General features: G+C 44.6%; 2 protein-coding genes across 2 annotated transcripts; one reads left to right on the top strand and one right to left on the bottom strand.

Moving 5' to 3' along the window:
- Positions 1 to 225: 225 nt before the first annotated feature.
- Positions 226 to 13,438, bottom strand: disp2 (dispatched RND transporter family member 2). The gene is made up of 10 exons (XM_084014195.1): positions 13,243 to 13,438; positions 9,786 to 9,930; positions 9,333 to 9,610; positions 9,079 to 9,108; positions 8,845 to 8,968; positions 8,189 to 8,304; positions 7,535 to 7,650; positions 5,774 to 5,871; positions 5,372 to 5,530; positions 226 to 5,228 (listed from the first exon to the last, which is right to left on the bottom strand). Exons 1-10 carry the CDS (start codon positions 13,335 to 13,337, stop codon positions 1,887 to 1,889), a joined length of 4,503 nt encoding a protein of 1,500 aa, XP_083870321.1. The 5' UTR covers positions 13,338 to 13,438; the 3' UTR covers positions 226 to 1,886.
- A 2,614-nt stretch (positions 13,439 to 16,052) lies between these two features.
- Positions 16,053 to 24,871, top strand: pkdccb (protein kinase domain containing, cytoplasmic b). The gene is made up of 7 exons (XM_084012689.1): positions 16,053 to 16,687; positions 17,422 to 17,556; positions 19,155 to 19,426; positions 19,776 to 19,855; positions 20,168 to 20,275; positions 23,334 to 23,510; positions 23,883 to 24,871. Exons 1-7 carry the CDS (start codon positions 16,109 to 16,111, stop codon positions 23,987 to 23,989), a joined length of 1,458 nt encoding a protein of 485 aa, XP_083868815.1. The 5' UTR covers positions 16,053 to 16,108; the 3' UTR covers positions 23,990 to 24,871.
- The last annotated feature ends 771 nt before the right edge of the window (positions 24,872 to 25,642 follow it).

Below are 25,642 nucleotides of genomic sequence, written 5' to 3'. Positions count from 1 at the left end.
TCATTTTTAATTGAATGTAATCATTTAAGCCTGTAATCTACCCGGACCTCCAACCAAGATTTGACATAATAAAAAGCCAGTCTGCAGGAAAAATAAAAGTTTTATTTTGTTACAGCCTTGTGAAAAATTAACGACATTGACACGAGTAAATAGAAGTGGTGGTGACTTTTAAGGTGGAGTCAGTGATTTTTGGAGACGGATGGTTTTATTTGAACTCAACGCCACCTTTTAAAGACTCAGTGTGTAGGATCTAGGGTGGTGTACTGGCAGAAATTGATGTAATATTAATAAGTATGTTTTCTTAAATGTATATTCGTCTGAACGTAATCATGTTTTTGTCACATAGTCTGCTGTTTGCACCACCATGTTTCTACAGTAGCCCAGAGTGGTCAAACCAAACACTGCCTCTAAAGGGCTATTGGTCTTTTCACATGGCCGCTATAGTTCTCCTACACGCTTGGGACATTGTTTCAGGTGGTTGCAGTCTGCAAACTCACCACTAGATGTCCCCGGATCCTTCACACTGGACCTTTTTAAGTTCGTCTGTTCATCGAAAGCAAGTGAATCATTTCGTTGTTATTTTTCTGAGGATTGATCAACAATGAAGGCTCATTGAAGAAATGTGATGATACAGTCAAGATGTCGAAAACAACACTTCTCACAAAGAGAGAGTTAGAAAACAACACTGCTCGAGGCTCATTAGACACAAGTCTCATCTTGTCAAGGCCTTTGTGCTGAACCACCATCACTGCACCTCTAACACCTTTTTTTAATATATACTTAATATCATATGAAGGACCATAGACATTTCTCTTAATTATTTATTTTTTGTAAGGACAAACCCTTTGCACAAAACACAGTTTCAGTCACTTCAGCATCTGAAACAACCTGTAGAAGACATTTGGCACATGCTGTTCATTTCATAAATACTGTTTAATTTAACGTGAAAGCTGATGTGACCTATCAGCTGTTGGGGGCGGGGTGTAGACACAGACTTCTGTTCTGATGGAGTTTCTGTTAAAAGTGCTGCAGCCAGGTCTATGTACAAATTATGAGCTGTTGAAGCAGTTGCATGTGATGGTACAACTACTGCTTTGGAAATGGAGATTAGAGCTTCCTCCTCCTCTTAAGGCTGAGACGTACACTGACATCCATGGATCCTGGAGTAGTATGCACCTTAATTCCAGCAACAGTGTAGAAACCCACATATAGTGTCATATCTGCAAACCCTTTTTTTAAATCACCTTATAGTACACTTAGTAAACATTGAATGTATTTGGCACCGACACTGGAAGAAACGGCATGACTCTTAATTTGACAGTGAAACACTAAAAGCCTGGACACCACAAATGACATATTACTGACTGTAGTTCCTGGCGTTCTACATCATGGCCACGAAAGGACCTACTCTACATGTTATGGCCACAAGTGCAAAAACAACTGACAATAGGTAAGTAATAGTTTGCTACTCAATGCAACTCTTTCTCTGTTTATCTTCTCTTTTAGTGTTCAGAAGTCCATGAATGTATATGGCTCATTGAGGTCAATTCCAGCATGGCGACACTATTCCATTTTTATAACCCGAGGGCCGAACGCTTCATCTTTCATTGTCAACCGTCTGAAATTGCCAATTTTGAACAAGTCATGCTTTGACTGACCCATTTCCTGAAGAGACGTTCATGCTCTGACCCTGTTAAATACACCGTAACAACCTTAGCAGCAGTGTAAGACAAACATGCTGTCACATGTTACACTTGCTGTTGGCTTATATTCCCTTTGAGTACTACACAGAAGGAACAGTGTATTCTCCCTTTGTACTTTCTAAATGCTTATGTAAGTACAGTGTTATGTTTGCACAGTGTTTGCAAAGACGCTCCCATCTTTGTTCAACATGCATCCTCCCGCTGTCCGTCTCTCTTGATCCAGATGTCTGGCAGGTCTGGCTTGCTGTTTGGTAAAATAACAACCTCTTCACTCTGACTGATGCGGCCCTTGATGCACGGCTCGTAAACCGGTTCTTTCAGCGAGAGACGAAGTGTGTCCCTCTTCCCGTTTAGATGACCCGGTTGTTGCTGAACCTCTGCTTCGCCTTCCTCTTGTGTATGTGAAGGCCCTGGCTCAATCTCACTCAGGCATGTTTCATTGGAGTCCTCGAGACCCTCGCAGGAGCTCTGAGACTGGAAGGAGCGGTGCCCTTCATTGGAGCGGCGGCGGGGGCGTTCCAGGCTCTCGTCTGTGGTCTGGTCCTCTTTGCAGAGATATGGCTGATCAGTGGTCTCCAGTGTGTGGCTGATGATGGTGTCCTCTAGGCTGGATGACGAGGAGAAGGACGCGTTGCTCCAGTGCGTCACCCCACCCGACTGACCTCTGCACGTTTTACACAGCAGCTTGTCCCTTGCTTGGTCTTCTTTTGGCAGGCCTGCAGGCCGCAGGGTGTTTTCTCTGTATGGAGATGAAGTCTGGAGGGCTGGCGGCGGTTGGCACGTATTATGTTGATGACTGCACATCTCCTCGCTGTCGCCGCCCATGCTGTTCGTGCCCACGTCTCCCTCACAGTACTCGATCTCGTCGGAGAGCACGGACGGCCGGTTGGACAGCTTACTGGTGCACGTGCTGTTCTCGAAGCTGTCGCTCAGCCGATAGGCTAACGGCTGCAGCTCGTACTGTTCCGGCCCTCGGCCCCCAGCCCTCCCCGCTCCGCTCTGTTTCTGTCTCTGATGACGTTGGTGGTCGGGGTACAGATAGCCACCTGCCTCTTTGTCATAGCTCCTCCGAACTCTAGATCTGCCAAAGGCCCCGTTGGCAGACGAGGCTGACGAGGAGCCGGGCGCCGCTGCCGAGCGAGAGGACAGCGCTTCGTTGTGATCCGAGAAACACGGCAGCGTGATATTTCCGCAGTTTTTCCGGGGTCCAAAAAAGCAGCACAGGGACTGGAAAAAGAAGGTTGCGAATCCGCATGCCACGCATTTCACCAGAAAGAGGAAAATCCCCAGTTTTCTGAACAGCAAGACCGTAGCGGGCAACATGATGATCCCAGTGGAGAAAAAAGCACCAGAAACGATTGCTACGGGACATCCCATTCTTTTAGTGGAGTGTGCTACTTTCCCAATTTTGTCTGAATGAGGAGCCAAGCTGTAGGATATACAGTAGTTTGCAACAAAGTCAACAGAGAGCCCTGCTGCTGCTGATATAAACAGGGCTTCGATGCCGCTCAGCTGCCATTCGAGGAGAACAAGGAGGCCGATGGTGACAAAAACACTCCCTCCCACTGCTACAGTCCCATATAAGCTCAGTGGGATATTCCAGGTGGTTAAGAGAAGCAAGGCAAACGTGAGAGCTACTGAGAAGCCAGCTACTACCAGAGTCTCTGAGCTCAAAGCTTGTTGTAGATCAAAAAGAGACAGATGACTGACGAACCAGCCATTCTCCAGCCCTTGCGGTGCTCCTGATATTTCTGTGTTGAACCACGTCAGGATTTCTCTGTAGAAAAGGCTGGTCCTGCTGAAGTTGAAGCTGTAGAGGTATGTAGTTCTGAATGCCAACACGAGGGCAGCGACCCTGCCATCTGGCTGGAAGTACAGGCCTCCGCTGTGGGCCAGATGGCCCTCGGCATACCTCTCCGCCAGCATCATACTGAGGCAGTTCTCAAAAAGGCTGGGAGGGTAGGGGAAAGGGATGTCATTACAGCAAACATGGAGGGAGCCATCACTCTCCGAGCACCGTCTGACAGACACCCACTGTGTGAGCTGCTCCACGAGACAGATATTGTCTGTCATGAAGTCTTTATCCTCAGGTGACGGAGGCAAATAAAAGCTTTGGTTTTGCACCCGTCCACACAAGTCCCTCAACCATACCTGAGAATCTGGATTGCTCATGTTGAAGTCTGGGTCAAGTACCAGAGAGCCATTGCTCTGGGGATTAAAGTGGTCCCCGTTATCAGTTGGCTCGACACCCCAAACGAGCATTAACGTGACCGGTTTGTCCTCCCCGTTCCTCTGTCTCTCAAACATAAACATGTGACGATACTCTGCGTCGTATCTTTCAAACGGGTGGCTGGAGCGGAAAAGCTGGGCGACCCTGCTCTCTAAGGTGGGCAGCTTCATGCCCGGGTCGATGCAGGACATGTACGTGCCCCCGGTGGCGAGCACTGCAAACCAGCACACCCAGATGTACCTGAACTTCACCACGGCGCATGGCAGGATTTTCAGAAATAACAAATTGGACGTGTCGCTGAGGCCTCTCTTCAATTCTCTCAGTTTCTGGCCGAGAGTGAAGAGGCATCTCTTGCGCGAGCTCGTGTCCCAGAAGCCGCTGGTGTTGTTGGAGCAGCACGGCTTCCAGCCCTGCACCGCTGCGGACGCAGAGGATGCTCCGATGTAGCGCTCGCGCAGGATAAAAGAGCAGGGCAGCCACACCAGCGCCAAGATTGAGCTGATAAATGAGGCGGTTCCTAGATAAACAGAGAAACATCTGATTGCTGTGATGCTGCTGAGATAACCAGAGAAAAATGCTGTGCTGGAGGTCAACCCCGAGGCCAAAATCAAATAGCCGACTTCCTGCAAAGCTCGATTTACTCTGTTCTCCAGGGAGGCGGAGGGATTCTGGGAGAGCTGCAGATTCCAGAAATCGGCGAAGATGAAAACTTGATTGGAGCAGCTTCCTAGGAGAATAAGAGCGGCCGAGAGGTTGACAAGGGGGAAGAATGTGAGGCGAAATGCTACCTTATAGAAGAAATAGGAGGTCAGGAGGGAGCCTGTGATCGCTATTACAGATAATGCTACTATAAAGAGAGAGTGCAGATAAAGAGCCATCGTGAAAAGAAGAGACACAACCGCTAGGACGGGGTAGATTGAATCTCTCGCCAGGTAATACTTGAATAGCCTCTGCTTGATGCCAAAGTCCATGCCAGTTATAGTGGTGTTGTTGTATGACAGATCCCTGCCCTCGAGACTGCTCATGTACGTCTCCATCATGTGTTCTCCTTTGTCGATGGGCAAGAAGAGGAGGCTGTACTTCAGTGTAGGAATTTGGTATCCGACCGTCTGTGGGCTAAGGAAGTCCTTATCAACCAGGAAGTGCAGGATTTGGAACACCACGCGGGATTGTTTACAGCTGGACGGGACTGAGGCGCAGCCGCCATGTTTGGGTCTCTGGACGCAGGTTTCCACTAGATGTCCTTCATGATAGTACGGAGCACATTTCCGGAGAAGGTTCAAAGACTCAGACACCTAAAGGGAGAAAATGGAAAAAAACATATTCAGTCCAGAGAATTATATTCCATGCATGGATTGTTTCTTTTTTTTTTTTTTTTACAAAAAACCTCATTACAACAATAATGTATAATGGTAAAAGGAGTAGAAAGAGGCAGAACCTGGTGTGAGGTGAGGCTGAGGCAGCAGGAGGCGTTAGTGAGGACAGCCAAGTAATTCCCCAGAGACCAGCTTGGACAACAGCCACCTCTGGACGTTCCCTCGGCCTCCCCTCTCACATGCTGCTGGCATAAGTCCTGGAACTGAGCCTGGGAGCGAATCTGTATCGGACGAGGGAAAAATCTTTTGTACACATGCCCAGTTTTGAAACAAAAAACATCAAGAATAATTCATTTCAGAGTAGGCAGTGTTTTTAATTTAAACACTTAAATGTGGGTCGATGCATTAAAGAGAGAGAGCGAGAGGAGACCAAGAGATTGACGGATGACTAAAGAGATGACAAATGAAGGAAAGGGGCAGAGGAGCAAAGGTGACGTGGGGAGGCTGAGTAGCTCATAGCGAACCCTGGATTGCTCCATCTCACACATGGCGTGGATGGCCTTCAGACTCCAGAGACTGGCCGAGTTCTCCGATCGAAACACCAGCTGAGCCAAACCCTCGCCTGCGTGGAGAGAGACAGATGGATTCAGATACAGGAACAAGACGGTCAGCAGTGAGTCATCACTTTGTTGTGATGGGGAGAAATGCTCAGAATGATTAAACTAGCGTCAATAGAAACATTTAATATCATTTTATTTTTTGGTGTTCTGTCCACCCATCTGTTTTGAATAAAATGTAAGCTTCATAAAACGAAAACCTCAAGGCTTGGAACTGCTAATAAATCCATTTTGGGAGCTTTCTGTGAATTTATAAGGCAACTCGGAGTATAGTGTTTGATCTGTCAGCACACTATTTCAAAGTAGAGCTTAAAAAAAAAGTTGGGATCAGCTGCACATAGAAATCTCTTTTCTCCTTGAGGCCCCACTAAAAGCTATTTCTTACAATGTCACTTTTTTGGGGGGTTAATTTGCACTTAACAAATAAGCGACAACCCCTGGCAAAGATGATGGAATCAATTACAGGATGTACATCCAGCTTTTTTACTTCAAAGCTAATAAATCACAGATCTGACACAAAACAAATGTTTCAGAGCTGAACATTCTGGCTTCATGAAAAAGGATAATTAAAATATTTTAATGAATGACCCGATCAAGTAGAAGAAAAAGTTATGGACTCGCTCAATGTTGATGAGAAAACGATGGAATCTCTTTGTAATTTGTATTTGAATACGGAAATGAGTTGAAAGGTAGTGTTTGCAGACCTTAACGAGCTGTTGGACTCGGCTAATTGAAGGGAAGCGTGGATCCAAGAAGAGAGCTTTTGGTCGAAACAATGGAAATGATGATCAAACTCCTTCTAGAAGGAAACTCAAAATGGAGCATTTGTCTGGTTCCGCACCAGCAATTCTCATTCCCTCGATAGAAGATAGGTTTGGTGATAAGGAAGTTATTTTTCAGGATGATAATGCATCCTTCCATAGAACAATGTGTGTGAGTGTTAAAGCTTTTCTTCGGAAAAAGGCATATCAAGTCAATGACATGGCTAGAAAACAACCCGCATCTTAATCCGAGTGAAAATTTCTGGTGGAAATGTTTTTTTAAATGGTCCATGACGAGCAGTACACAGCATCACCATGCAAAGCTGATCTGTCAACCGTCATATGAGAAAGTTGGAAGCAGCTTGATGGAGAATATTGTTTTTTTCATTAGTGAAGTCAACGCATCGAAGAATTCAGTCCCTCTTCAAAGCCCGAGGAGCAACAAAGTACTAATTCTTATTTATTTATTTTTTGATGATTCCATATGTTTTTTCTCAACACAGAGTGAGTCCATATTTCTTTCCTCTACGTGATCTGGAAAAAGAAAATCCTATTACTGAAAGTAAATGGATTTAATTTATTTGAGCTATGTTTCAGCGCCAGAATGTTCAGCTGTTCCATAAATTGCTTTGTGCCAGATCTGTGATTTGTTTATTTGCTATGAAGTCAGAAATCTGGATGAGTGTGCTGATTCCATCATATTAGCCAGAGTATAACTGTTGTTTTTTGTTGTTGTACTGTTTTCATGAATTGGCTGCAGGATGGATTATTCCCTAACAAGCTGGAGGGATTTGCCTTCAGCTCACAGTATTGTGGCTGAACTGTTACTATAAGCACTCACATATTAATATAACTTTGAGAGATGTATTGATCATTGACGGGGATGAACTGATCAGGACGGACCCACCTGGAGCATCACAGAGGAACGTGTCTGGAGATGAGTCTGTAGCCAGCATCCTCTTGATGCGAAGCCTGGCGGCGTCCTTGCTTCCATCGGCGTCTCCACTGACAGCAACCCCAAAACTAGCCCAGATAGAAGCACACGCATAAACACTTAATGTCTACCTGGCAAATGTAAGTCCAAACTTCTACTTTTCTTTTTGCTTTGCTTTTGGTCTCCTCTAACTCCTGAGGAAAACATCTTTGTTTAGCTGCTAACGCTCCACTGTGTTTACCAGCTGGTTGCTAACTGTTTCTGTCTGTTGTGTGGTGCTGGGCAGTTAGCCCACAGTGAGTTTATTACTGAAAACACTGATGAAACTGGTGAGGTTAAATGAAAACAATATTGTAGGCTGGGAAACCAAAACAGGAGTTTGCAGGAGAAAAAAAAAGTACATTTTAAGTAAAAAAAAAAAAAAAAAAAGTACATTTTTAAAAAATATTTTCTATTGTCGAAGTAACGGCTATCGTTAACTGAGTTTTACCGTTTTTAAACCCTGACTGGAGACACACAAACCTATACATACACACACACACAGCACAGGCGACTTCTATGCGTAAAGCATCTGTGTGCGTCAGTCAGTGGTGCCCTCCTCCTGTGGTGAAAGTGAATCTTCCTGACCTTTTGCTGAGCTGCTGTGGTAACGGAGACAGACTTCTCCCTGGACCAGTGTTCTCCTGCAGCTCCAACAAGCTGGCCTGGCGAACTCCAATGTATGTTCCTCGTGGTTCAAATCCCTGAGGAAAGAGCACATATTCACACGGAAATGCACATCAAAGCTAAAGCTAGTGGACGCTGGGGTTCATCAATGCACTGCGGCGGCGTACCGAATAAATTAGCATCACAAGCACCCTGTAATGTTGTCTGCATTAGTTTTGTTTGGTAGATTAATGTTTGTTATTATGACAAAAGAAAGAGAGGCCCGCATTTCCAGCATAAAGCAATCATATCTCATTCTCATGTAAATGTTTCTCTATTCATCATTAGGCTCCATTGTTGTGATTTACATGTAATAATGTTTTAATCAGTGTTTCTCCTGCGAGCTTCCATCTCAAAGGTGAAAAGATGCCTGTAATAACAATGACAGCGTGTGTGATCTTATTCAGTGCAGTTCATTGAATCTGAGATAGGACTGTGTGTGTGTGTGTGTGTGTGTGTGCGTGTGTGTGTGTGTGTGTGTGTGTGTGTGTGTGTGTGTGTGTGTGTGTGTGTGTGTGTGTGTGTGTGTGTGTGTGTGTGTGTGTGCGTGTGCGTGTGCGTGTGTGTTCTAGACTCACCAGCAGCGGGTCAGAGAAGTCTGGCAGTGGACCAATGAAAAGTCCTGCCAGTGAGCATCCCAGCAGCAGCACAGCACAACCTACCAACACGGCTAACGGGTAGCCCACGATCACCTGGGAATAACTGCCGAATAGAAAACCACAGAAGAAGAAGATGTGACACTGCGTAGAGAATAATCCCTATAATCAAAATAAGAGTCATGCCGTACCTCGGGGCTTTTAATGTGTACTTACATTCTAAGGATGCGGTAGAGTCCTCCATCCCTGTTGGTAGTTAAGAACTTTGTTTATAATTTATTTGTTTCATTTCATTGTTTATTTTTCATTTACTAAGAAAAAGATATATATTATATAATATAACAAGCTGTTTCCAGTCTTTATGCTAAGCTAAGCTAACCATCTGATTGGCATCGATCTTCTCATCTAACTCTCCGCCACAACCTGAATAATAATTCCCACGAAATGTCAAACTGCGGCTTTGAACGCACCTTACTGTCACCACATGTCGCTGCGTCGGTTTCTGCGTCCTGCTTTCGTTCGAGCCGTGCAGCCAATGACATCTCACCGCGTTGTGACAAGACGTCTGATGGGCGGAGCTACGACCGTGTCCCGCTTTCGCCGCGACACCTTGTTGGGCGCGGAGACCTGCTGTGTTTGAATGACAGTTATGGCAGGCGTTTGGCTTGATTGGACCATAATTGCTGCAGTGGGGACATTTTCTTGATTGTTGCGAATCGTAGGGCCCAGCTTGAGGACACTGGGGAACCTAGCGAAGAAAAGAGAAAATACATTTACAGTTTTATTTTCTCTTTTGAGTGACACAGTGCCTCTTGCTGCCACTGCCTCCCAAATCCTGGATCTCTTCCTAACCTTTCTGTTTTAATGAGTCCCCAAATATCTACCCCAAACAGGCACACAGCACAGTCAATGCTCAGGCATACTTGGTGGTAAAGCTGGCAGGAGGAAGAGGGTCTGCCGAGGCTGCTGCAGCTGTCACACAGATCCCCTTCGCACTGGATGACTGTCAACTGGGCCTCGGCTGAACACTCGCTGTCAGGAGGGCACAGAGACACCGCCGGGATCTCGCTGAGGACCGGAAAAGACAGACGGGAGGAGAGAAAGACGGGTGAGAGGGTGTGAAAATGAAAGAGAGGGGGATAATATGGTTGCAGGGGAGGAGCAGTGATTGACAGGCAGAAAGAGAGGAGCAACACATTTATTTTAAACTGAAGTTCAGTCAGCGAAGTAGTGCAAATAGAAATGTTTGTAATGTTTGCTGATCTGTCGCATTTATTGACATCTCAAATTCTTGACTGCATTCTTGACCTCATCTCATATTCAACGCCGAGTGGAGCGAGCCAGCAGAGCTAAAGAGGTAAGTAATAGATTTCTGGGTAATGCACTTGGCTACTGGAAGTAAGGAGGCCCAATTTTAAAAAAAAAAGAAAGGAGACTGTGAAAGAAGAAGAGAGAGAGAGTGACAGTATTTACACATCATGTCACAGACCCCATAATGAGAGAGGTAGGTGGGATAGATAACATGACTGCCTGATGACTCATGGGTAATGGCACCCTGGAGTGATGCTCGTAATGATATCCTTTCCCCCCCTTTAAAGTTTGTAATGTATTCCTTTCTCATTCCTACCACGCTATACGCTGCAAGCAAATGGAACGTTGCTGCAAAAATATCTCTCTTAGCCACACTAGCAGCTAGCTAGAGACAGCCATACTGGTGGGCCATATTGAAATCTAACTAGTGACTAATAGATTGATGACATTTTGTACATTCGTGGTTTCCAGTGGATGAATCCTAATGACCTTAAAAGATATGTAACATCCCGCCTGCTGCCATAAAAACATGTTTACACTCAGTGTAAATATGATCTAGCTTTAATGAAGAGCTGGAACAAACTGGTCTTGCTTTCCACTCATATAAGATCATTCAGTTTAATCATTTAATCCATTTCCATAATATTGATTTTATAAAGCGTTAAAGGCTCATTATATTTAAGCTAAAGTAAATAAAGGGACCCAACACCAGTGACTAATGCTCCGGCTGTGTCTCAGTGAAGGAGGCTGTGAGGTCTGTGTTGTCTACCACATGCTCGATTTTCCAGTCGACTGGATGCAACCGCACTTCCTGCCTTGTCACCGTGGCAACGGAGTAAGTCAACAGAACCTAAATGACCTCACACGGTTTTATTTGCATCCTATAGTAAGGGGCACAGATGACGGGTTGTCTGTTGAAACGGTGGCAGTACAGTAGCAGAGGGGATTAATGGCGCAGCCGAGCGAGGAGCTGAACCTCGGTATTTTGTCTTTGTATTACAATAAAAACTGTAATGTGATCTAAATAATAAATCGCCCAGAGCGTATTCAGCAGCTCTTCAGCAAATAGCAAACGTTTGTCATCTAGCTTCACCTATTTAGATGCTGAGTAAGTAAATACACTCAGAGAATACTAATACTATTAATACTATTTCTATTGTTGTAGTGTAATAAACTCCATCCATCCAGAACTCCAAGCAGGTACAATAGTTACTATAATTATAAATAAGTATTAATAGTGGGTACTGTGTTTATATTACTATGTTACCGGTGACTGACAGCCTCTTCACTTCAGGGCTCAGGATAAAGATTATTTTTCGTCCGTTATTCCCCTTTGATTGTTCTTCACAGGGCTTGCCAATACACACACACACACACACACACACACACACACACACACAAACAGAGAGCAATTTATGATACTCATTAATATTTCAATGGCTGAGCAGAAATACATCCAGAAAGGTGTCACCGAGCTGCTCCCGACGCTCGGAATAATAAAATAAAACGACACTTGCATTATGCGCTGATGTCAACACATAAATATGAGAAGCATCAAAACAATAACAGAGGACTGTCTGTATATATTTCATTGTATATACAGTCAGTTCCCAGTTTACAGTTCCCAGTTAAGCTAAATACAAGCTGTCTAATTCTTCAGCCATGTAACATATAAATAAGGACTGACAAAATATTAAAAACACCTGACAGTATTTAGAGTATTATAACTCAACAGCACTACAAACTAAAGGCTCCATGATCCATAACGTTGAAACTATGTTACGTGTTGTTTAATCTATAACTCCTCCTCATTTTGCAGGCCCTGTGTGTAATATCTTAATTTGTACAAAAGTACATCAAATTTCTGATCAGCACAATACCTGAGTAAACCTTGTTTCTTACAATAGCTAGTGCATATGTCAGTATGTTGTTTGTTAGAATCATTTTAATCTTTCAAAGATAAATTTGATTGGTATAGTTAATTTCGTTTGCACTGATCTGAAAATGGCGATTAAGGGCATCTTCGAGGTATCTAGCAGACCTAAAGACTGTCAGCTCTTATTCTCTTCTCCATCTCTCTCTCTCTCTCTACAGCATGTCTCTTACATCAACCCTCTAGATGCCAGTCAATGTCATGTCCTCAAACATCTCCTAAGCTGCCAATCACACACACACACACACACACACACACACACACACACACACACACACACACACACACACACACACACACACACACACACACACACACACACACACAGAGACAGGGAAAAAGGACAAAGGCTCAGGCTGCATGCAGGGGCAAACTGTTAAGCATCCTAAAAAGAGAGTTTCTGTAGGGTGTTTATTCAGAGAGAGAACTTGAGGGTCTGCTTTCAAACCAAGAGAGACACCATTGTGGCATCTTGCTGATCAGAAGGGTGGCAGGCCTCAGCTGTTTCCAGCCCCACTTGCCTATTAGATTTGTTTTGTATATGCAGCCGAGTGAGTGACGGGGTGACATCAGCGACCCAGCAAGGTTGGTGACCCTGAACAGATCTCGCCGTTCTCAAGTCAAGTAGTGTAGCTGATATAGCGAAAGACTGCGTACAGTTGGCAAAGAGCATAAAAGCTTCTATATATGATCATAAACTATCTACTGAAATGCCTTGTTTCACATGGTGCTAAAATGCTGATACGCTGTGTGATATCCTGGATTAGGTTATGGTATTGATCTAAAAATGTTGTAATTAGCAAAGTGAAAATCTTAAAAGTAAATTGCCAACAGCACACAACCATGACACCAGCACCACAAAAAGCGCAACATAATCAGGAATGAATACTGTAATGGGCTAATGTTGACATGACAATTATAGTTTAATATGGGAAAAAAAATGACAACAGCAGGAATCATATCCCGTGCATAATCCTATTGTCCACAGCATAAACACAGCTGGATGAACAATACTCACATCGGCCACAGGAGGGTAAAAACACATCCACGTCTACTGTACATGTCTTTTTTTTTTTTTTTTTTTTTTTGCTACAGTGAGCACCAGAGAAAAACACTGTCAAGAAAAAGCAACCCACCTATGGTAAGGCTCCTGGATCCCCCTTTCATCTGGGGGAGGATCATCCATCACTATCGCATCCGTGCTCTCTCCTCTTACCGAGCAAGCCTCCATCTCCCTCCTGACTCCGCTTCACTAACACATAAATAAATAAAGCTATTACTCTTTCAATCCCCTGTTATTTTTCAACTGGGTGAACCGAGCGGTCCTCATCTTCCCCCCGGCAGAGTCCACGCGGATCCGGAGCCTGTTTCTGAGGCTGCTACTACGGAGCAGCACCAGGGCTGTTTGGGTTAATCTGCCCCGGAGCTGCGCCCTGATTGGCGGAGCCGCGGTGATGCTGAGGACGATGCTCGGTCGCTGTCCAACCGGCCGCGGTGCTGGAGCACAAAGTGACGGATAGTGTGCATCAGTTCCTGCTTAATTGGCTCGGACAGCAGCTACAGATGCTGGTGAGTGTGTCTACGTCGAAGGTGCACAGGCGAAACAAGCCCTTAATTGGGACCTCCTGGTCACCATTGCGCTATCGTGCCGGGGCTGATAATGTCAATCCAGGTTAACGCTTATTGGCTGCAATGTCCTTTTTTTTTCTAAATCAATAGGCCGATCAATTAGTAAGGAAAACACTGAGATCAGCTGAACCTTAGTGTAAAAAAAAGGATATAGTCGCCTGCATATCCAGTTTCTAATAACGCAAATCAGACAATTTACAAAGGGTTTACAAGTCGTATCTTGAGGCTTTGTTAATGATTAATAGCTGCTCATAAGAACCATTTTTGGGTTGCCAGGTTGTGAACAATTCCTTAGAGTGGCTGGACCTTTTGAACACTTACTAAGATTAATAATCCTGTATCAACATGTACAACTGCTTTTTTTTTTTTTTTTTAAAGAAACCAAAAGTTGCAGACAGATGGTTTATTAGAAAGTGAGAAATTATTTGCATTTATTAATACTAAAATTGCTGCTGCATTATTACCAAATAAAAGGTCCTTTGGTGGGAAGGTTCAAAGGTTCTTAGTCTCAAAGGCATTTAACTGAGATAAGGTATTAGTAAATGATCAATTAATCATTAACAAAACAAGAACCTATGGACTTCAAGATAGAAAGTAATAGTGGTCATGATTGTAAAACATTTCCTCCTGAAATAGCATATATAGTGAAATACGCAGAGTTTGATACTGATGTCTAGTTGGCAACAAGTAGCTTTGTTGTTTCCTAAGAAATGGGTTAAACTGCATACATAGCTCTACTTTTTATATAATGCAGAAAAGAAGTGAGAAGAGGAAAAAAAGAGGAAGAAAGGGGAAAACAGAATATGACTTTAGACTTTTTATGAGTGCAGTTAAAGCCAAAGCCGGCCAGTAAATAAAGAAGAAACTGACACAGCAGACCTTTGTGACTCGCTGCTAATGAGGCCTCTACTGGTCTGGCTCTGGTTATAAATATGAATCATGGCGCTGGACCCTTATGTCTGAGGGGCCCCTTGGAGGGGAAAAAAAAGGAAATGATTTATTGAAAGAAAGGCAAAGATCGGGAAAAGGCGGGTTTGAGAATGTTTGTCGGAGAGATCAAAGTCCTATTTCATGGTTTGAAAGGAGAAACAGAGACATCTTTATTTTTATCTCGTTTATATCTATTAGTCCTTCGGTGAGTCATGATGTTCAAAACTGATTCATACATAGTAAATGGGCTGAGCTGCCATGAGAGAGGGAATCAATCACATCTATTCGATCCGTGTTGGAGAGTGCTTTACCCTCCATGTTCAAAGGAGGCAGCTCGAGTGGACCATTGAGCTCAGACTCTCTCGAGGTTGTTCTCGCGTGTGTTTGTGGCGTCCTCGGATTGGACAAAGGCTCGCTGTGTTGATGGTTGGCATGGAGTTGAACAGCATCACATGGTTAATGCCTTGTTGACTTCAGACACTGATTAACTTACACACAAACACACACACAGGGAAAAAAAATCCAAAGACACACGTATCCAAAGCCTGACAGGCACGTACACCACACACACACACACACACACACACGTAATGGGAGGCTGAAGAGAGGGTGTTTAGCTTCTGGTGCTGAGGTGACAGCCCTGGTAATTTTCTGTGGCAGATCTCTGCCAGTGAGTAGTGATTCAAATGGCAATGCTTCGTTACGGCTTCAGTGGCGCCTCAAGATCCGTGAAACAAACACAGTTGGATAAATAAAGATGCAACGTGAAACAGAACAAAATGACTGCGTGGAAACGAAGAGCATGCTAATGTGTTTCTGTGAACTTGTGTACATCTGTTATGTAACTCTAATGCCTCTGATGACCAATAAATCATTTTCTGAGTGATGACTGACAAGGGGGGTATTTTGCTGCCACCTGTTGGACAGATTGTGAAGATGACAGCGGTCCTCATCGTCTGTCTCTCAATAATCTAAAAAAAAATATTTTACTTTTATGTTTCGTTTTGAACATCATTATAAACCAAAATGTAAGTAAATGTATATAAAATATTTTTTCTTATGAAAATGTAAGGTCCAATATAAATCCCCCCATGTGTCTGCGTTAGAAACATGTTGATTCTTCGCCCTGCACGTGGACTCCTGATTGCTGCCGTACGAATCAGCTGCGGGGGGAGACGCGCGGGTCGCGGGGGACAACTCGAGGTCGGGCTCTCCTGCGGACTCGTTCGGCGGGTGTAAAGTTACGAGTGGACAGGACACACCTCTAGAGGGAGTTCCCTGGGAGGTGGAAACAAGGAGCCGACCACTTCTCCTCCTGCAGGGGAAAAGTCAGGAGGAGTTCCTTTCACTCGAAGCCGAGCGCTCGCACAAGCCTGCGGCCGCGGGGCTTTTTTTTCCTTCGGGGCAGCAGTGGCCGTGCACACGGGAGGGAATTGCCCTGGGATGGGCAACTCTTTACGCGCGGCTGCCCTCCTGGCGTTCGTGGTTCTCTCCATTCTCGTGTCACTCTTGATTGGCAGCGTGCAGCAGTTCGGGGCGAGGAGATCGCACTTTCCCAACGTGAGTGTCGCTGGTGATGAGGAGGAGTTGTCGTCCCTCCGCGGGGCGTTGATCGAGCAACTCAACGAGAGGCGCAAAGAAATAATCACGCTGCTTTTACCTTATAATAACGATGATGATGATGAAGACCTGGAAGCGCGAGGACCGGTTTTGGATTACAGTCTGTGGAACGAGATCACGCACGGCTCCAGGAACGCGCATATGGATGAAATGGATTGCGACTCTCTGGTGGGCATGCAGGCGGTGGAGATCCTCGGATCCGGATACACCAAACTGGTTGTCAAAGTGAACCTAGCCGGTGGTCAGCCCGTGGCGTTAAAGCTCGTTAACGAGCAGGGGATCGACATGGGGAAGTGTGTGGAGGACTTTAGAGACCCTCGGAGCTGCCGCGAGCTCGTTTCGTACAAGCTGAAGAAAGAAATAGTCCTGTTGCAGCGGCTGCAGCATCCAAACGTCATAAAGGTAACGTGTTTCCTCTGTCTGCCTCGTGTGCATACATATATACATATACATAATAAAATATATATAAAAACACGAGAAGATATAATGTAAAAGCAACATTATAATCAATATATTTTAATGCAAAGTTGTTGGAATGTAGTACACAAGGAGTTCCAGCTCTGGAGCTCCTTCTGGAATATTATTAAGATTTTCCATAATCCATGTAGGCCTACCCCTACTCACATTTTCCTTTGTCTCGCACACAGTCAACTGGATGAAAGGCCTCACTGGCTCTGCAGGACCTTCCCATGTAATTAAATTAAATTCACTGACCCTCTTCTGACCTTTTGGGTCCAGTTTGGCGAGAGCAGACAATGTGCCTCTGTCCCCTCTGCAATCCCCGGTTCCATCTGAAACCCCCACAGAGTTTATTCACTCAAACCATTACAGCCCAATTTAGAACTAGTTTGAATTAAATGGACAAGTTTGTTTTCACCAGCGGCCCGTGTGACAGCTGTGTGTTCAGCAGCTTGGCCAAATCGATTTCACAAGTGTACGGGGCTCCTTCCCCTCTGGGCTAATGGGACTTTTACACACAAGTTTGAGCTGCAGAGAGCACGGTTGGCAGGACATCATGTCCTCTTCAAATCACCTCTAAAATGCACATTTTGCCGGTTAATTTAAAATGCAAAATTAAGCAGAATGATCTCTCTTTGTTGCCCTACTTAACCCACAGTTATTTTCTGCTTCCACAGCTCAGGGGTCACTGTGCAGGAGATGCAGGAGGAGGAAGAGGAGGAGAGGATGGAAGAGTCACGGTGATTCTGGAGCAGGGGAATCCTCTCCAGATGATCCAGCTGCTCCAGAGTCCGTGGGAGGACAGATTCAGGGTAAGCAGCGTCAGTTCCCCGCTTCCACATGCGACCCCACGCTGCACACTGGGAGGCTGAAAGTTGCACATAATATGCAGGTTATGTGACGGGAGAGACGAGACGCTGAAACATGAGGGAGGCGGACATTTGAAACTCCTGGAGGTCTGACATCTGTCCCTCAGTGTATTTGATCAGGCCGTGGTGGGAATGGAGTTAGGTCCTGAAGTTAATCCACTGCAGGCTAGGAATGTCATGTCACACACACACACACACACACACACACACACACACACGGCAACCCCCATCGCAGGTAGACTCACAGTGGGAGTCAACAGAGGCTGAATTTACACCCCAGGGATCCGAGCTTGTGTGTGTATATGTGTTCGCGCATGGATGTGTTTGAAAGGGAAAGAGTGAATGAGGGGGAGCGGAAAATGTAAGGGCACGGATGCTTTGTTTTTTGGATTAGCAAAAGTAACATCGCAGTATCATCTCGACTGTGGGCCTCATTTTGCTGCATCACCCAAATAGCCGTTCTTAATACCCCCCCGGAGCTGTTCGGCCCCTTTCAGCTACGTTGCATCTGTGCAGGCTACAGTAATCCGGGGGGTGTTCGGTTTCGTCCGGCCCTGTTATTACAGTGCTTCGATCCCACCAAGTGACGTCCAAGAGACTGGGAACATTACCTAACACCGCAGCTATGTTTGTAGTGGGACCGGTTCATTTCATGCTCTGTCAGTGCGTGGCTAATGCCTTTATGTTTCCTTTAGTAGCCTTTCCTATTTTTTTTTCTTTCTGTTTTTTTTTTTTTATTGTAGGATTTCAAGAGTGCTATAAAAGCACTCTCAGGAAATGGCTTGCAAATGTGGCCGGTGAAACGTCTTAAAAGTGAATAACGCAGTGTTTTTGTGAGACTGAAGTTTTTTTTTTTATATATATATATAGATTTTTGCAATATAATGAAACTTAATTACGTTTATCCAATGTGTGACCTTTTTCAGGAAAAACAAACTGGTGTTTAGGTTGACTGCCAAGAATGCTTTGGTTTTTTCCAACGTTTTATTAAAGGGTTTTATTTGACAACAAGTAGCAGGAAGTTGGAGGGAAGCATGTGTTTTACTAATTTCTGTTAAAACGCAAACAATAAACCCAAGTTTGGAGTTACAAGTATAAATTTGTGACCGATCAATCTGGCTTTTTTTTATTTTCATAAAATAGTATTTTAGGTTTTTATTGGACCTGTATATATTTAGTGTTTTAATTTAATTAAATATTTTTAAGCAAAGCGCAAAATACCCCGCAATCCCTGATTCCAGGTTGTCCCATTGCATTTTATACTGGTTTTCTGTCTATTCTATGATAATAAATTGAGATCTTTGGGGTTTTGGACTGTCAGCTTGGGCTTTAGGAAATTGTGATGGGCATTTTATTAATCATTTATTGTGTGTCCGAAATGATTAATCCATATAGTATTCAGGTTAAATGATGATGAAACTTTTGAAAGGTTTGTGGTTCCACACGGACGATGTCTCACTCTTTGACCACGTTTCTGTTCACTTAAGCAAATAGTCATCAATCTGGCTGATCAGGTTTTGGCATGTCTGATCTCCTTCCAGGTGTGTCTGGACCTCGTCAGGCTCCTTCACTTCCTCTCCCGGTCTCCTCTCGGCTCCGTGGCTCTGCTGGATTTCCAGCCGCGGCAGTTTGTGACCGTGTCCGGCGAGCTGAAGCTCACAGACCTGGACGACGCCAGTGCGGAGGAAACCTCCTGTCAGACGGACGCCGACTGCACCCTCCAGTTCCCCCACAGGAACTTCACCCTGCCATGCTCGGCGAGGGGAGTGTGCGAGGGCTTGAACGAGAAGAGGAACATTTACAACGCCTATAGGTAAGAAAAGTGACAGTTTTACTGCATGGCAGACGTGTGACAGATGGAAGGAGCGGCAGCTACATGGATGATTGCTTAAATACAGGCCCCGGTCGACACCTTAAATGTTGTTGATAGTAAAGATATACAGCTGCAAATTTGCAGTTTGATGGAGGAGGTGTGATGGTGGTTTCGGTGGAATTTTTTTTTTTTTTTTTTCATCTTTTCTGTTTTAAACCGGACAGCTTTATGGACTGTTTGTTTTAACACCCGAGTGAGACGAGTCATGTTCTGTGGGGAACTATGCGATGGGGCTTGTCTGTCTGTCTCTCCGTCTGTCTTGACTGAGTTGTCTTTGTCTGTGCCCCAGGTATTTTTTCACCTACCTGCTGCCTCACCAGGCCCCGCCCGGCTTCACACACCTGGTAGACCACATCATGAACTCCACAGGTGAGGACGAGAGACGTCTTGACATGACGGGACGCTCGCTATTAGAGATCAGAAAGCGAATCGTTCCATTATCGCAGTCGTGTGATGACATGCCTCCATAATGAGTGCTTTCTCCTTTAATGAACTCGACAAGATGCTTCACGACATGCATCGGGAAACGATGAACACAGTATCTGTTGAAATCGCATGACGGGCATTAGACAGGAGAAGCTTAGCGAGGGGAAAAACAAATCATCCATATAGGAGAGTAAGATTTAAGGCCTGTGGTCGGGGAGATCTTTTACCAGATTTTAATGCATTGTGTGTGTCCAGGCGAGCTGAAAGCCGACATCAATCAAACGCTGGAAGCCTTTGAACACATCCTCCTCCTCTACAAGTCTGGCCTGCACCTGGACAACCTGCCTCCATCAATAATCAGAGGTAAGAACTCGTGGAATGAAGGCTGCTTTTTATAAAGTACAGTGGGCCGTCTGGTAGACCCTTTTGTTCTTTCTTTTAGGGGAGAATTCTTTGCTTTTATCCCCTTTTTTTTTCGCTCCACAGTCTACACCTCTGTTTTCATTTTGTATCTTTAAGAAAAAATGAAGGGGGGGGTGGTGGGGGTTTCTCCCACTCAGGCTGTTTTGACAGGTTTATTAGGCAGCTGGAATGAGAGGACAAGACCAACAAAGTGAGATTAATCCTGCATGTCTTTGGCTCAGAAAGCACAGTCAGCGCTCATTAAAAAAACAGCTCTTGGATTACATAGTAATTGTGGTTAGCCTTTCAGGATAGGTCATATAGAGAGAATTCTTTGTCCCAACTTTTGAATTATTCACCAAAAAAAAGCTTTTTACCAATACTAACTTAACAAACGTCTGTCTTTCAGAATAGTCCCATAAAGGGCTTTATTTGCAAACCCACCTCTGTGTTCGTTCAGCATAAGCACCGACAGACCTTTTACTTTTCTTCTCTTGGCCTCACCTCCCCACTCTGCCCCCCCTCCCCTCCCGCCGCTCCTCTCAACTCTGAAATATTAATAACAGAATGACTGGCTCCGTTCCTGCGGTGTGAGATTTTTCCGTCCCCCCAGATGCTGGACTGTTTATATAGCAGCGCTTTGTGAATTTAATCACAGATTCAGGGTAAAGAGGCCTGGGCGCTGAGGCTGACACCAGGAGGGAATGTTCTAGCTTAACAGGGAGGTGCCATGAGACAACCCTGCTGCTGCTGCTGCTCAGTGTGTATGTGCTAACATACACACTGAGGTGGGGGGGGGTTAGTTTATAGTTTGACATATTGGCAAATACACATATTGACTTTCATAGCAGGAGTAAGATGAGAATATTAATACCACTCCCATAGAGAATGTGTCTGGTAATATGCAGCTACAGCGAGCAGCCGGTTAGACTGGAAACGGGGGGAGCAGCGAGCCTGGCTCCATCCGAAGGCTAAAGAATCCGCTTACCATCGCCTTTTTGTTTGTTGAAGCGACCTCGTTTCATCTGTACAACTCTGATTTTGTTTGGATTACACAAACTAGATTTAACGTGGTAATTTTAGAGCTTTAGATATGGTCCAAGGTGTATTTGTATACCGTTAGACAGCCAGGCTCGCTTTTCCCCCCCGTTTCCAGTCGTTGGCCGAAGCTAACCAGCTGATGGCGTTCATATATATAGTTTACAGACATGTGAGTGTTATTATTCTGATCGTCTTAACTCTCCCCAAGAAGCATATTTCCCAAAAACGTGCAGCTGATGCTTTTAATTATCAAATAGCCAGAAGAGAGAAATAACAAACGTTGTGCAATTGTGTATTAAAAAAAACACATGGGCTCATTAATATGTCTCCACTAAAAAAGGGGGAAAAAAGCAGAATTGCAGCCAAGGACACGACTAAGTTTGATAAAAGAAGCCAAATGGCAACACAGCTCAGTGTGAGGGAGAGAGAGAGCGAGAAAAAACACTCATCAAGTCTTAATTTGAAATTGCTGACAGATGGAGATTCATTGGTAATGTGGATGTAACTTTTTCACAGCTGGGATCATTTGTGATTTGAAGTAGGAGGCCAGAACGGCCGTTGCTGCGTGCATGATTTAAGTTGCATGCAAAAAAAAAATGCATGAATTCACTTGGGTCTCAAGCACTGTCAGAAGTAAATTATTTATTAATAAGAAAGTCAGGCTGGTTTCCCGTCGTTCATCTTATACACAAAGAGCTTATGTTCATATGTCTCTGTCTCCTCGACAGCTGAGGCCTGCCACCCTTTAGCTCCCTCGCAGGCCCCATTTTTTCTCTCCCCTGAGAAGGATCCTCGAAACACTCCTTCTCCTTGTTCCCTTCGCTCAAGCCCAAAAGGCAGATCCTCAGGGTCCTTTTCCTCTCAACAATACCCCCACACACACCAGATCCTGTCATTTAGGAAGGTTAACAGTTTGTAACAGTGTGCCTCCTCCTCGATACAGACTCACAGACCAGGCTTTTGTCCTGCCCTGATGTGTGTGTGTGCGTGTGTGTGCGTGTGTGTGTGTGTGTGTGTGTGTGTGTGTGTGTGTGTGGGTGTGTGCAGGCACATGTGTGCATGCTTTTTTCTCGTGGCTCCCGCTAATGTGTAGCAGATGATTTAAGGCCAGATCCACAAGAAGTCTGGCTGAAAGAGTTATAATGATGAATGTAACACAAATGTTGGGTAGGAGGAAGGCGGAGTGAAGAGATTTTTCAGTGTGGAGCAACAGCTCGTTAGAGAAAAGCTCAAAACGGTGTCAGTTTGACTAAATATGACAACGAACCTAGAAGATTCAGGGTTGCAACAAAAGGAAAGTACAAAAATGCCAATGGTCTTGTGGTTTCGGCTTCTCGGTTGTCAGGATTTTCGGCTTTTCTTTCGCGGTTGTGAAAGTAGATTAAATATATTAAAGGTTTGGACAGATAAAAGGGGATTTTTCACTATTTTCTCACCCAATAATGAAATAATTAGTTGCAGCCCTATTTGTCAAACAGAATAAGTAGTAATTGAAGACCAGCAATGTGATTAAGACTTCATGTTAACTGTTTTTGGTTTCTTGTGAACATGCTTAAAATATAGAGAAATATTTATAAAAAAATATAGTTTTAGGTAAGTTTCAGAGCAATGAGTAACTAACTGTAAATTACTACATTTTGTGTTTTACATCTTTCTGTTGCTACTACCACCTGCCTATGGCCACTAGATATAAATTAAATTCATGTATCTTTTACTTTTTCAAATCCTGTCAATCATAATCATATTAGGAATCTCTTTGTCATGCAACTACAAAGCTCTTGCTGACTCAAAGTCGCTGTATCTTCCCCTTCAACTTGTTGTTCTGCTTCATGTTCTTATCTGTATTCTCTTCAGCCGATGCTGCGCAGTATCGGTTTCCCCACAGGGGTAATAAAGCTTTCATCCTCTCCTCGGAGAGAGCTTCAAAATCTTTCAGTAGCCTCGTGTATTGAAGTGGCGTCTCGTCCTCTGTGGTTAGATTACACGGTGATCCGAGGTATGGGGACCTCTGGGAATGCAGAGTACCGCTGCTGGCCGTCCTACAGCCAGCAGGGCTGCGTGCTGTCGGTCCACAGCGCCAGAGAGGCGGCGTACATCTGCAACTCCCATTCCAAATGCAACAGCTTCACTCTGACGGGACGGAAGACGTGGACGGGTTCGTAAAGCCACAGATGAGCTCCTTTCTTTCCCTCTGTCTGGAAGCGTGTTTTGGTTTCACATCGCTGGTCTCATATGCGTGTTTTCCAGCCCATGTTAGTCTGCAAAACTCATTACATAGATTAAATCAGCCAAATACCGAAAGTACTCTATAATAAGCGTCTATAATTACCCACAGAATCATGTCTAAGACTTCTGAGTACACACTCTCAGCTGCTGCTCTTTTAATCTTTCGATAAAGCTTTTAAAAATGTGAAAAGTATAGAGTTATTAAGGATATCAAGTCAAGACACGTTACTTTATTGATGTTACAGATGTGTTTAACAGGCCTCTCTTTTTTTCTTCTTTTTTTCCCCCCCGTGCTCTGCAGGTCGGCCCCTGGCCTCTTTCAGGAGCAGCTTCGGTCACCTGGTGCCTGATGGGACATCAGAGGTGTACGTGAAGAAAAGCAAAGCTCTCGAAGCGTCCACGGCGTGACACGAGGGCCAAACGGAACAATCCCCTTTCAGTCGAGCTGGAGTCGTTACGGATGTTTTTTTTTCAGATCGGAGATAAAAGGCAACACGTAAACATGTTGCTCTTGACACGAGGACTGGGTCCTCCTCGTGAACACGCCGCTCGCTTCTGTGGACTCACAGGAGGAGCGTCGAGGCCGAGCCGAGGAGGCGTTTGAAGTGAGGCAAGTGAATGTGATGTATTTATAGGGCTTCTGCTCACCGACTGTTTGATCTGCCTGCCAGCTCACTGCCTTTGCCAACTGCTATTTAAAGGGATTTCCCTTCAGGTACAATTAAGGAGGGAGAGCCTTTTTCCCTCAACATGTTTTTTTTTTTCTCCTACTACCTTGTCTTTACTCGCCATGTGTGTTGGCTTTGGTCGTGAGGCCGGGTCGCCGTAGTAGGATTTTTAAGCCAAAGAGGTAATAAGAACAGGCATTGCAGCTCAGCGTTTGAAGCCCGAGGACGAGAAAAGAAAACAAGCTCTTATACAAATACACTTTGATGTTAATGCGCCGAGGTTGCGGCTGTTTTTTCATGGTTCCCTAGCTTAGCTGCACTGTGGTATGAGACTGCAACGACCATGTAAGCATTTCCACATCAACAATGAGCGAAGTTGATTAAAACCATTCCAGAGCAGTCTTTTTGTTAACTTAGTTTATATTGCTTAGTGCATCAATATTTATGTGATTGAATGAAATGTAATTGTTCTTACATGATTGTGCATTATCGCTTATGTGCACCTTGTGGGTGAAACTTTTTATTTTCAATGAAAAATTATTCACTTCAGTGTTTTTTTTATACTTCACTTATTGTAACTGCAGTTTTACAATTTTGTAATTATATAAATGTGTTGTTTCTACCTTTTTTTTGCTTGTGTGGTCATTGGCATGTGTGTGTGTGTGTGTGTGTGTGCGTGTGTGTCATGCGTATACAGACCTGGCTTTGTGTGTGTTTTTAAATCCTTTATCTGCTCACCTGCCCCCCACATCTACAATCTGCTGCCCATCTCAATGCGTGTCACTGCAAACCTATGGAGCTCCGCAGAGTTTGCACAATACCCGAGGAATGCATTCAAATGCCCCGTCATGCTGAGCTCATTATGAGCCTTAATTAATACATGTAAATGAGCTTACTTACCATCCCTTTCTCATGGTGAGAGAGTGGGCATTACTGTAAGACAAAGGCAGTCGTCGGGACAATCGCAGCTCAATCTGTGGTTTACACACGAATGGGCTTGCCATCTGTGCCTGCCAGGATGGGCCGGGTGAGGTTGAGATAAGGGCAGCACTGCATGGTGGCAGGCTGGAGGGTTTGTAAAGTCAGGACTTGTAGAGAGACCAAATGATATGAGCCAGAGACTTTTGTAAGGTTTGTGTGTGGGGGAAAAAACTAATGATGCAAAAACAATTTTGTCAGAAAAACAAACAAAAGTCCAATTATATTTGAATGTGGTGACTTTATTTGCCATTCAGCTATACCAAAACCGCTGACTTGAAAGGGCATGTCTTGTCTACAGATTACACTTTTATGGCTGAGACGCTATAGGAGGCCTTCAGGGTCCTCTTCGCCTCATGCTGGCCCCTTGTTGTCTGGACAAAGCTGGCTGATTAGAGTCTGATTGTGGAGATAA

The sequence above is a fragment of the Eutrigla gurnardus genome, assembly GCF_963514095.1.
Source record: "Eutrigla gurnardus genome assembly, chromosome: 7".
In the NCBI taxonomy this organism is placed as follows: domain Eukaryota; kingdom Metazoa; phylum Chordata; class Actinopteri; order Perciformes; family Triglidae; genus Eutrigla; species Eutrigla gurnardus.
This window is presented reverse-complemented; position numbering and strand designations above follow the sequence as displayed.

Excerpts from the sequence above, each read along its gene's own strand:
- pkdccb (XM_084012689.1), top strand. The coding sequence starts at position 16,109 with ATGGGCAACTCTTTACGCGCGGCTGCCCTCCTGGCGTTCGTGGTTCTC. Across the intron at positions 16,688-17,421 it reads AGCATCCAAACGTCATAAAG|CTCAGGGGTCACTGTGCAGG; the intron begins GTAACGTGTTTC and ends CTGCTTCCACAG. Across the intron at positions 23,511-23,882 it reads GGGACGGAAGACGTGGACGG|GTCGGCCCCTGGCCTCTTTC; the intron begins GTTCGTAAAGCC and ends CGTGCTCTGCAG.
- disp2 (XM_084014195.1), bottom strand. The coding sequence starts at position 13,337 with ATGGAGGCTTGCTCGGTAAGAGGAGAGAGCACGGATGCGATAGTGATG. Across the intron at positions 8,969-9,078 it reads CTCTACCGCATCCTTAGAAT|TTATTCCCAGGTGATCGTGG; the intron begins GTAAGTACACAT and ends TCTATTCGGCAG. Across the intron at positions 5,872-7,534 it reads GTTCCTCTGTGATGCTCCAG|GCGAGGGTTTGGCTCAGCTG; the intron begins GTGGGTCCGTCC and ends CTCTCCACGCAG.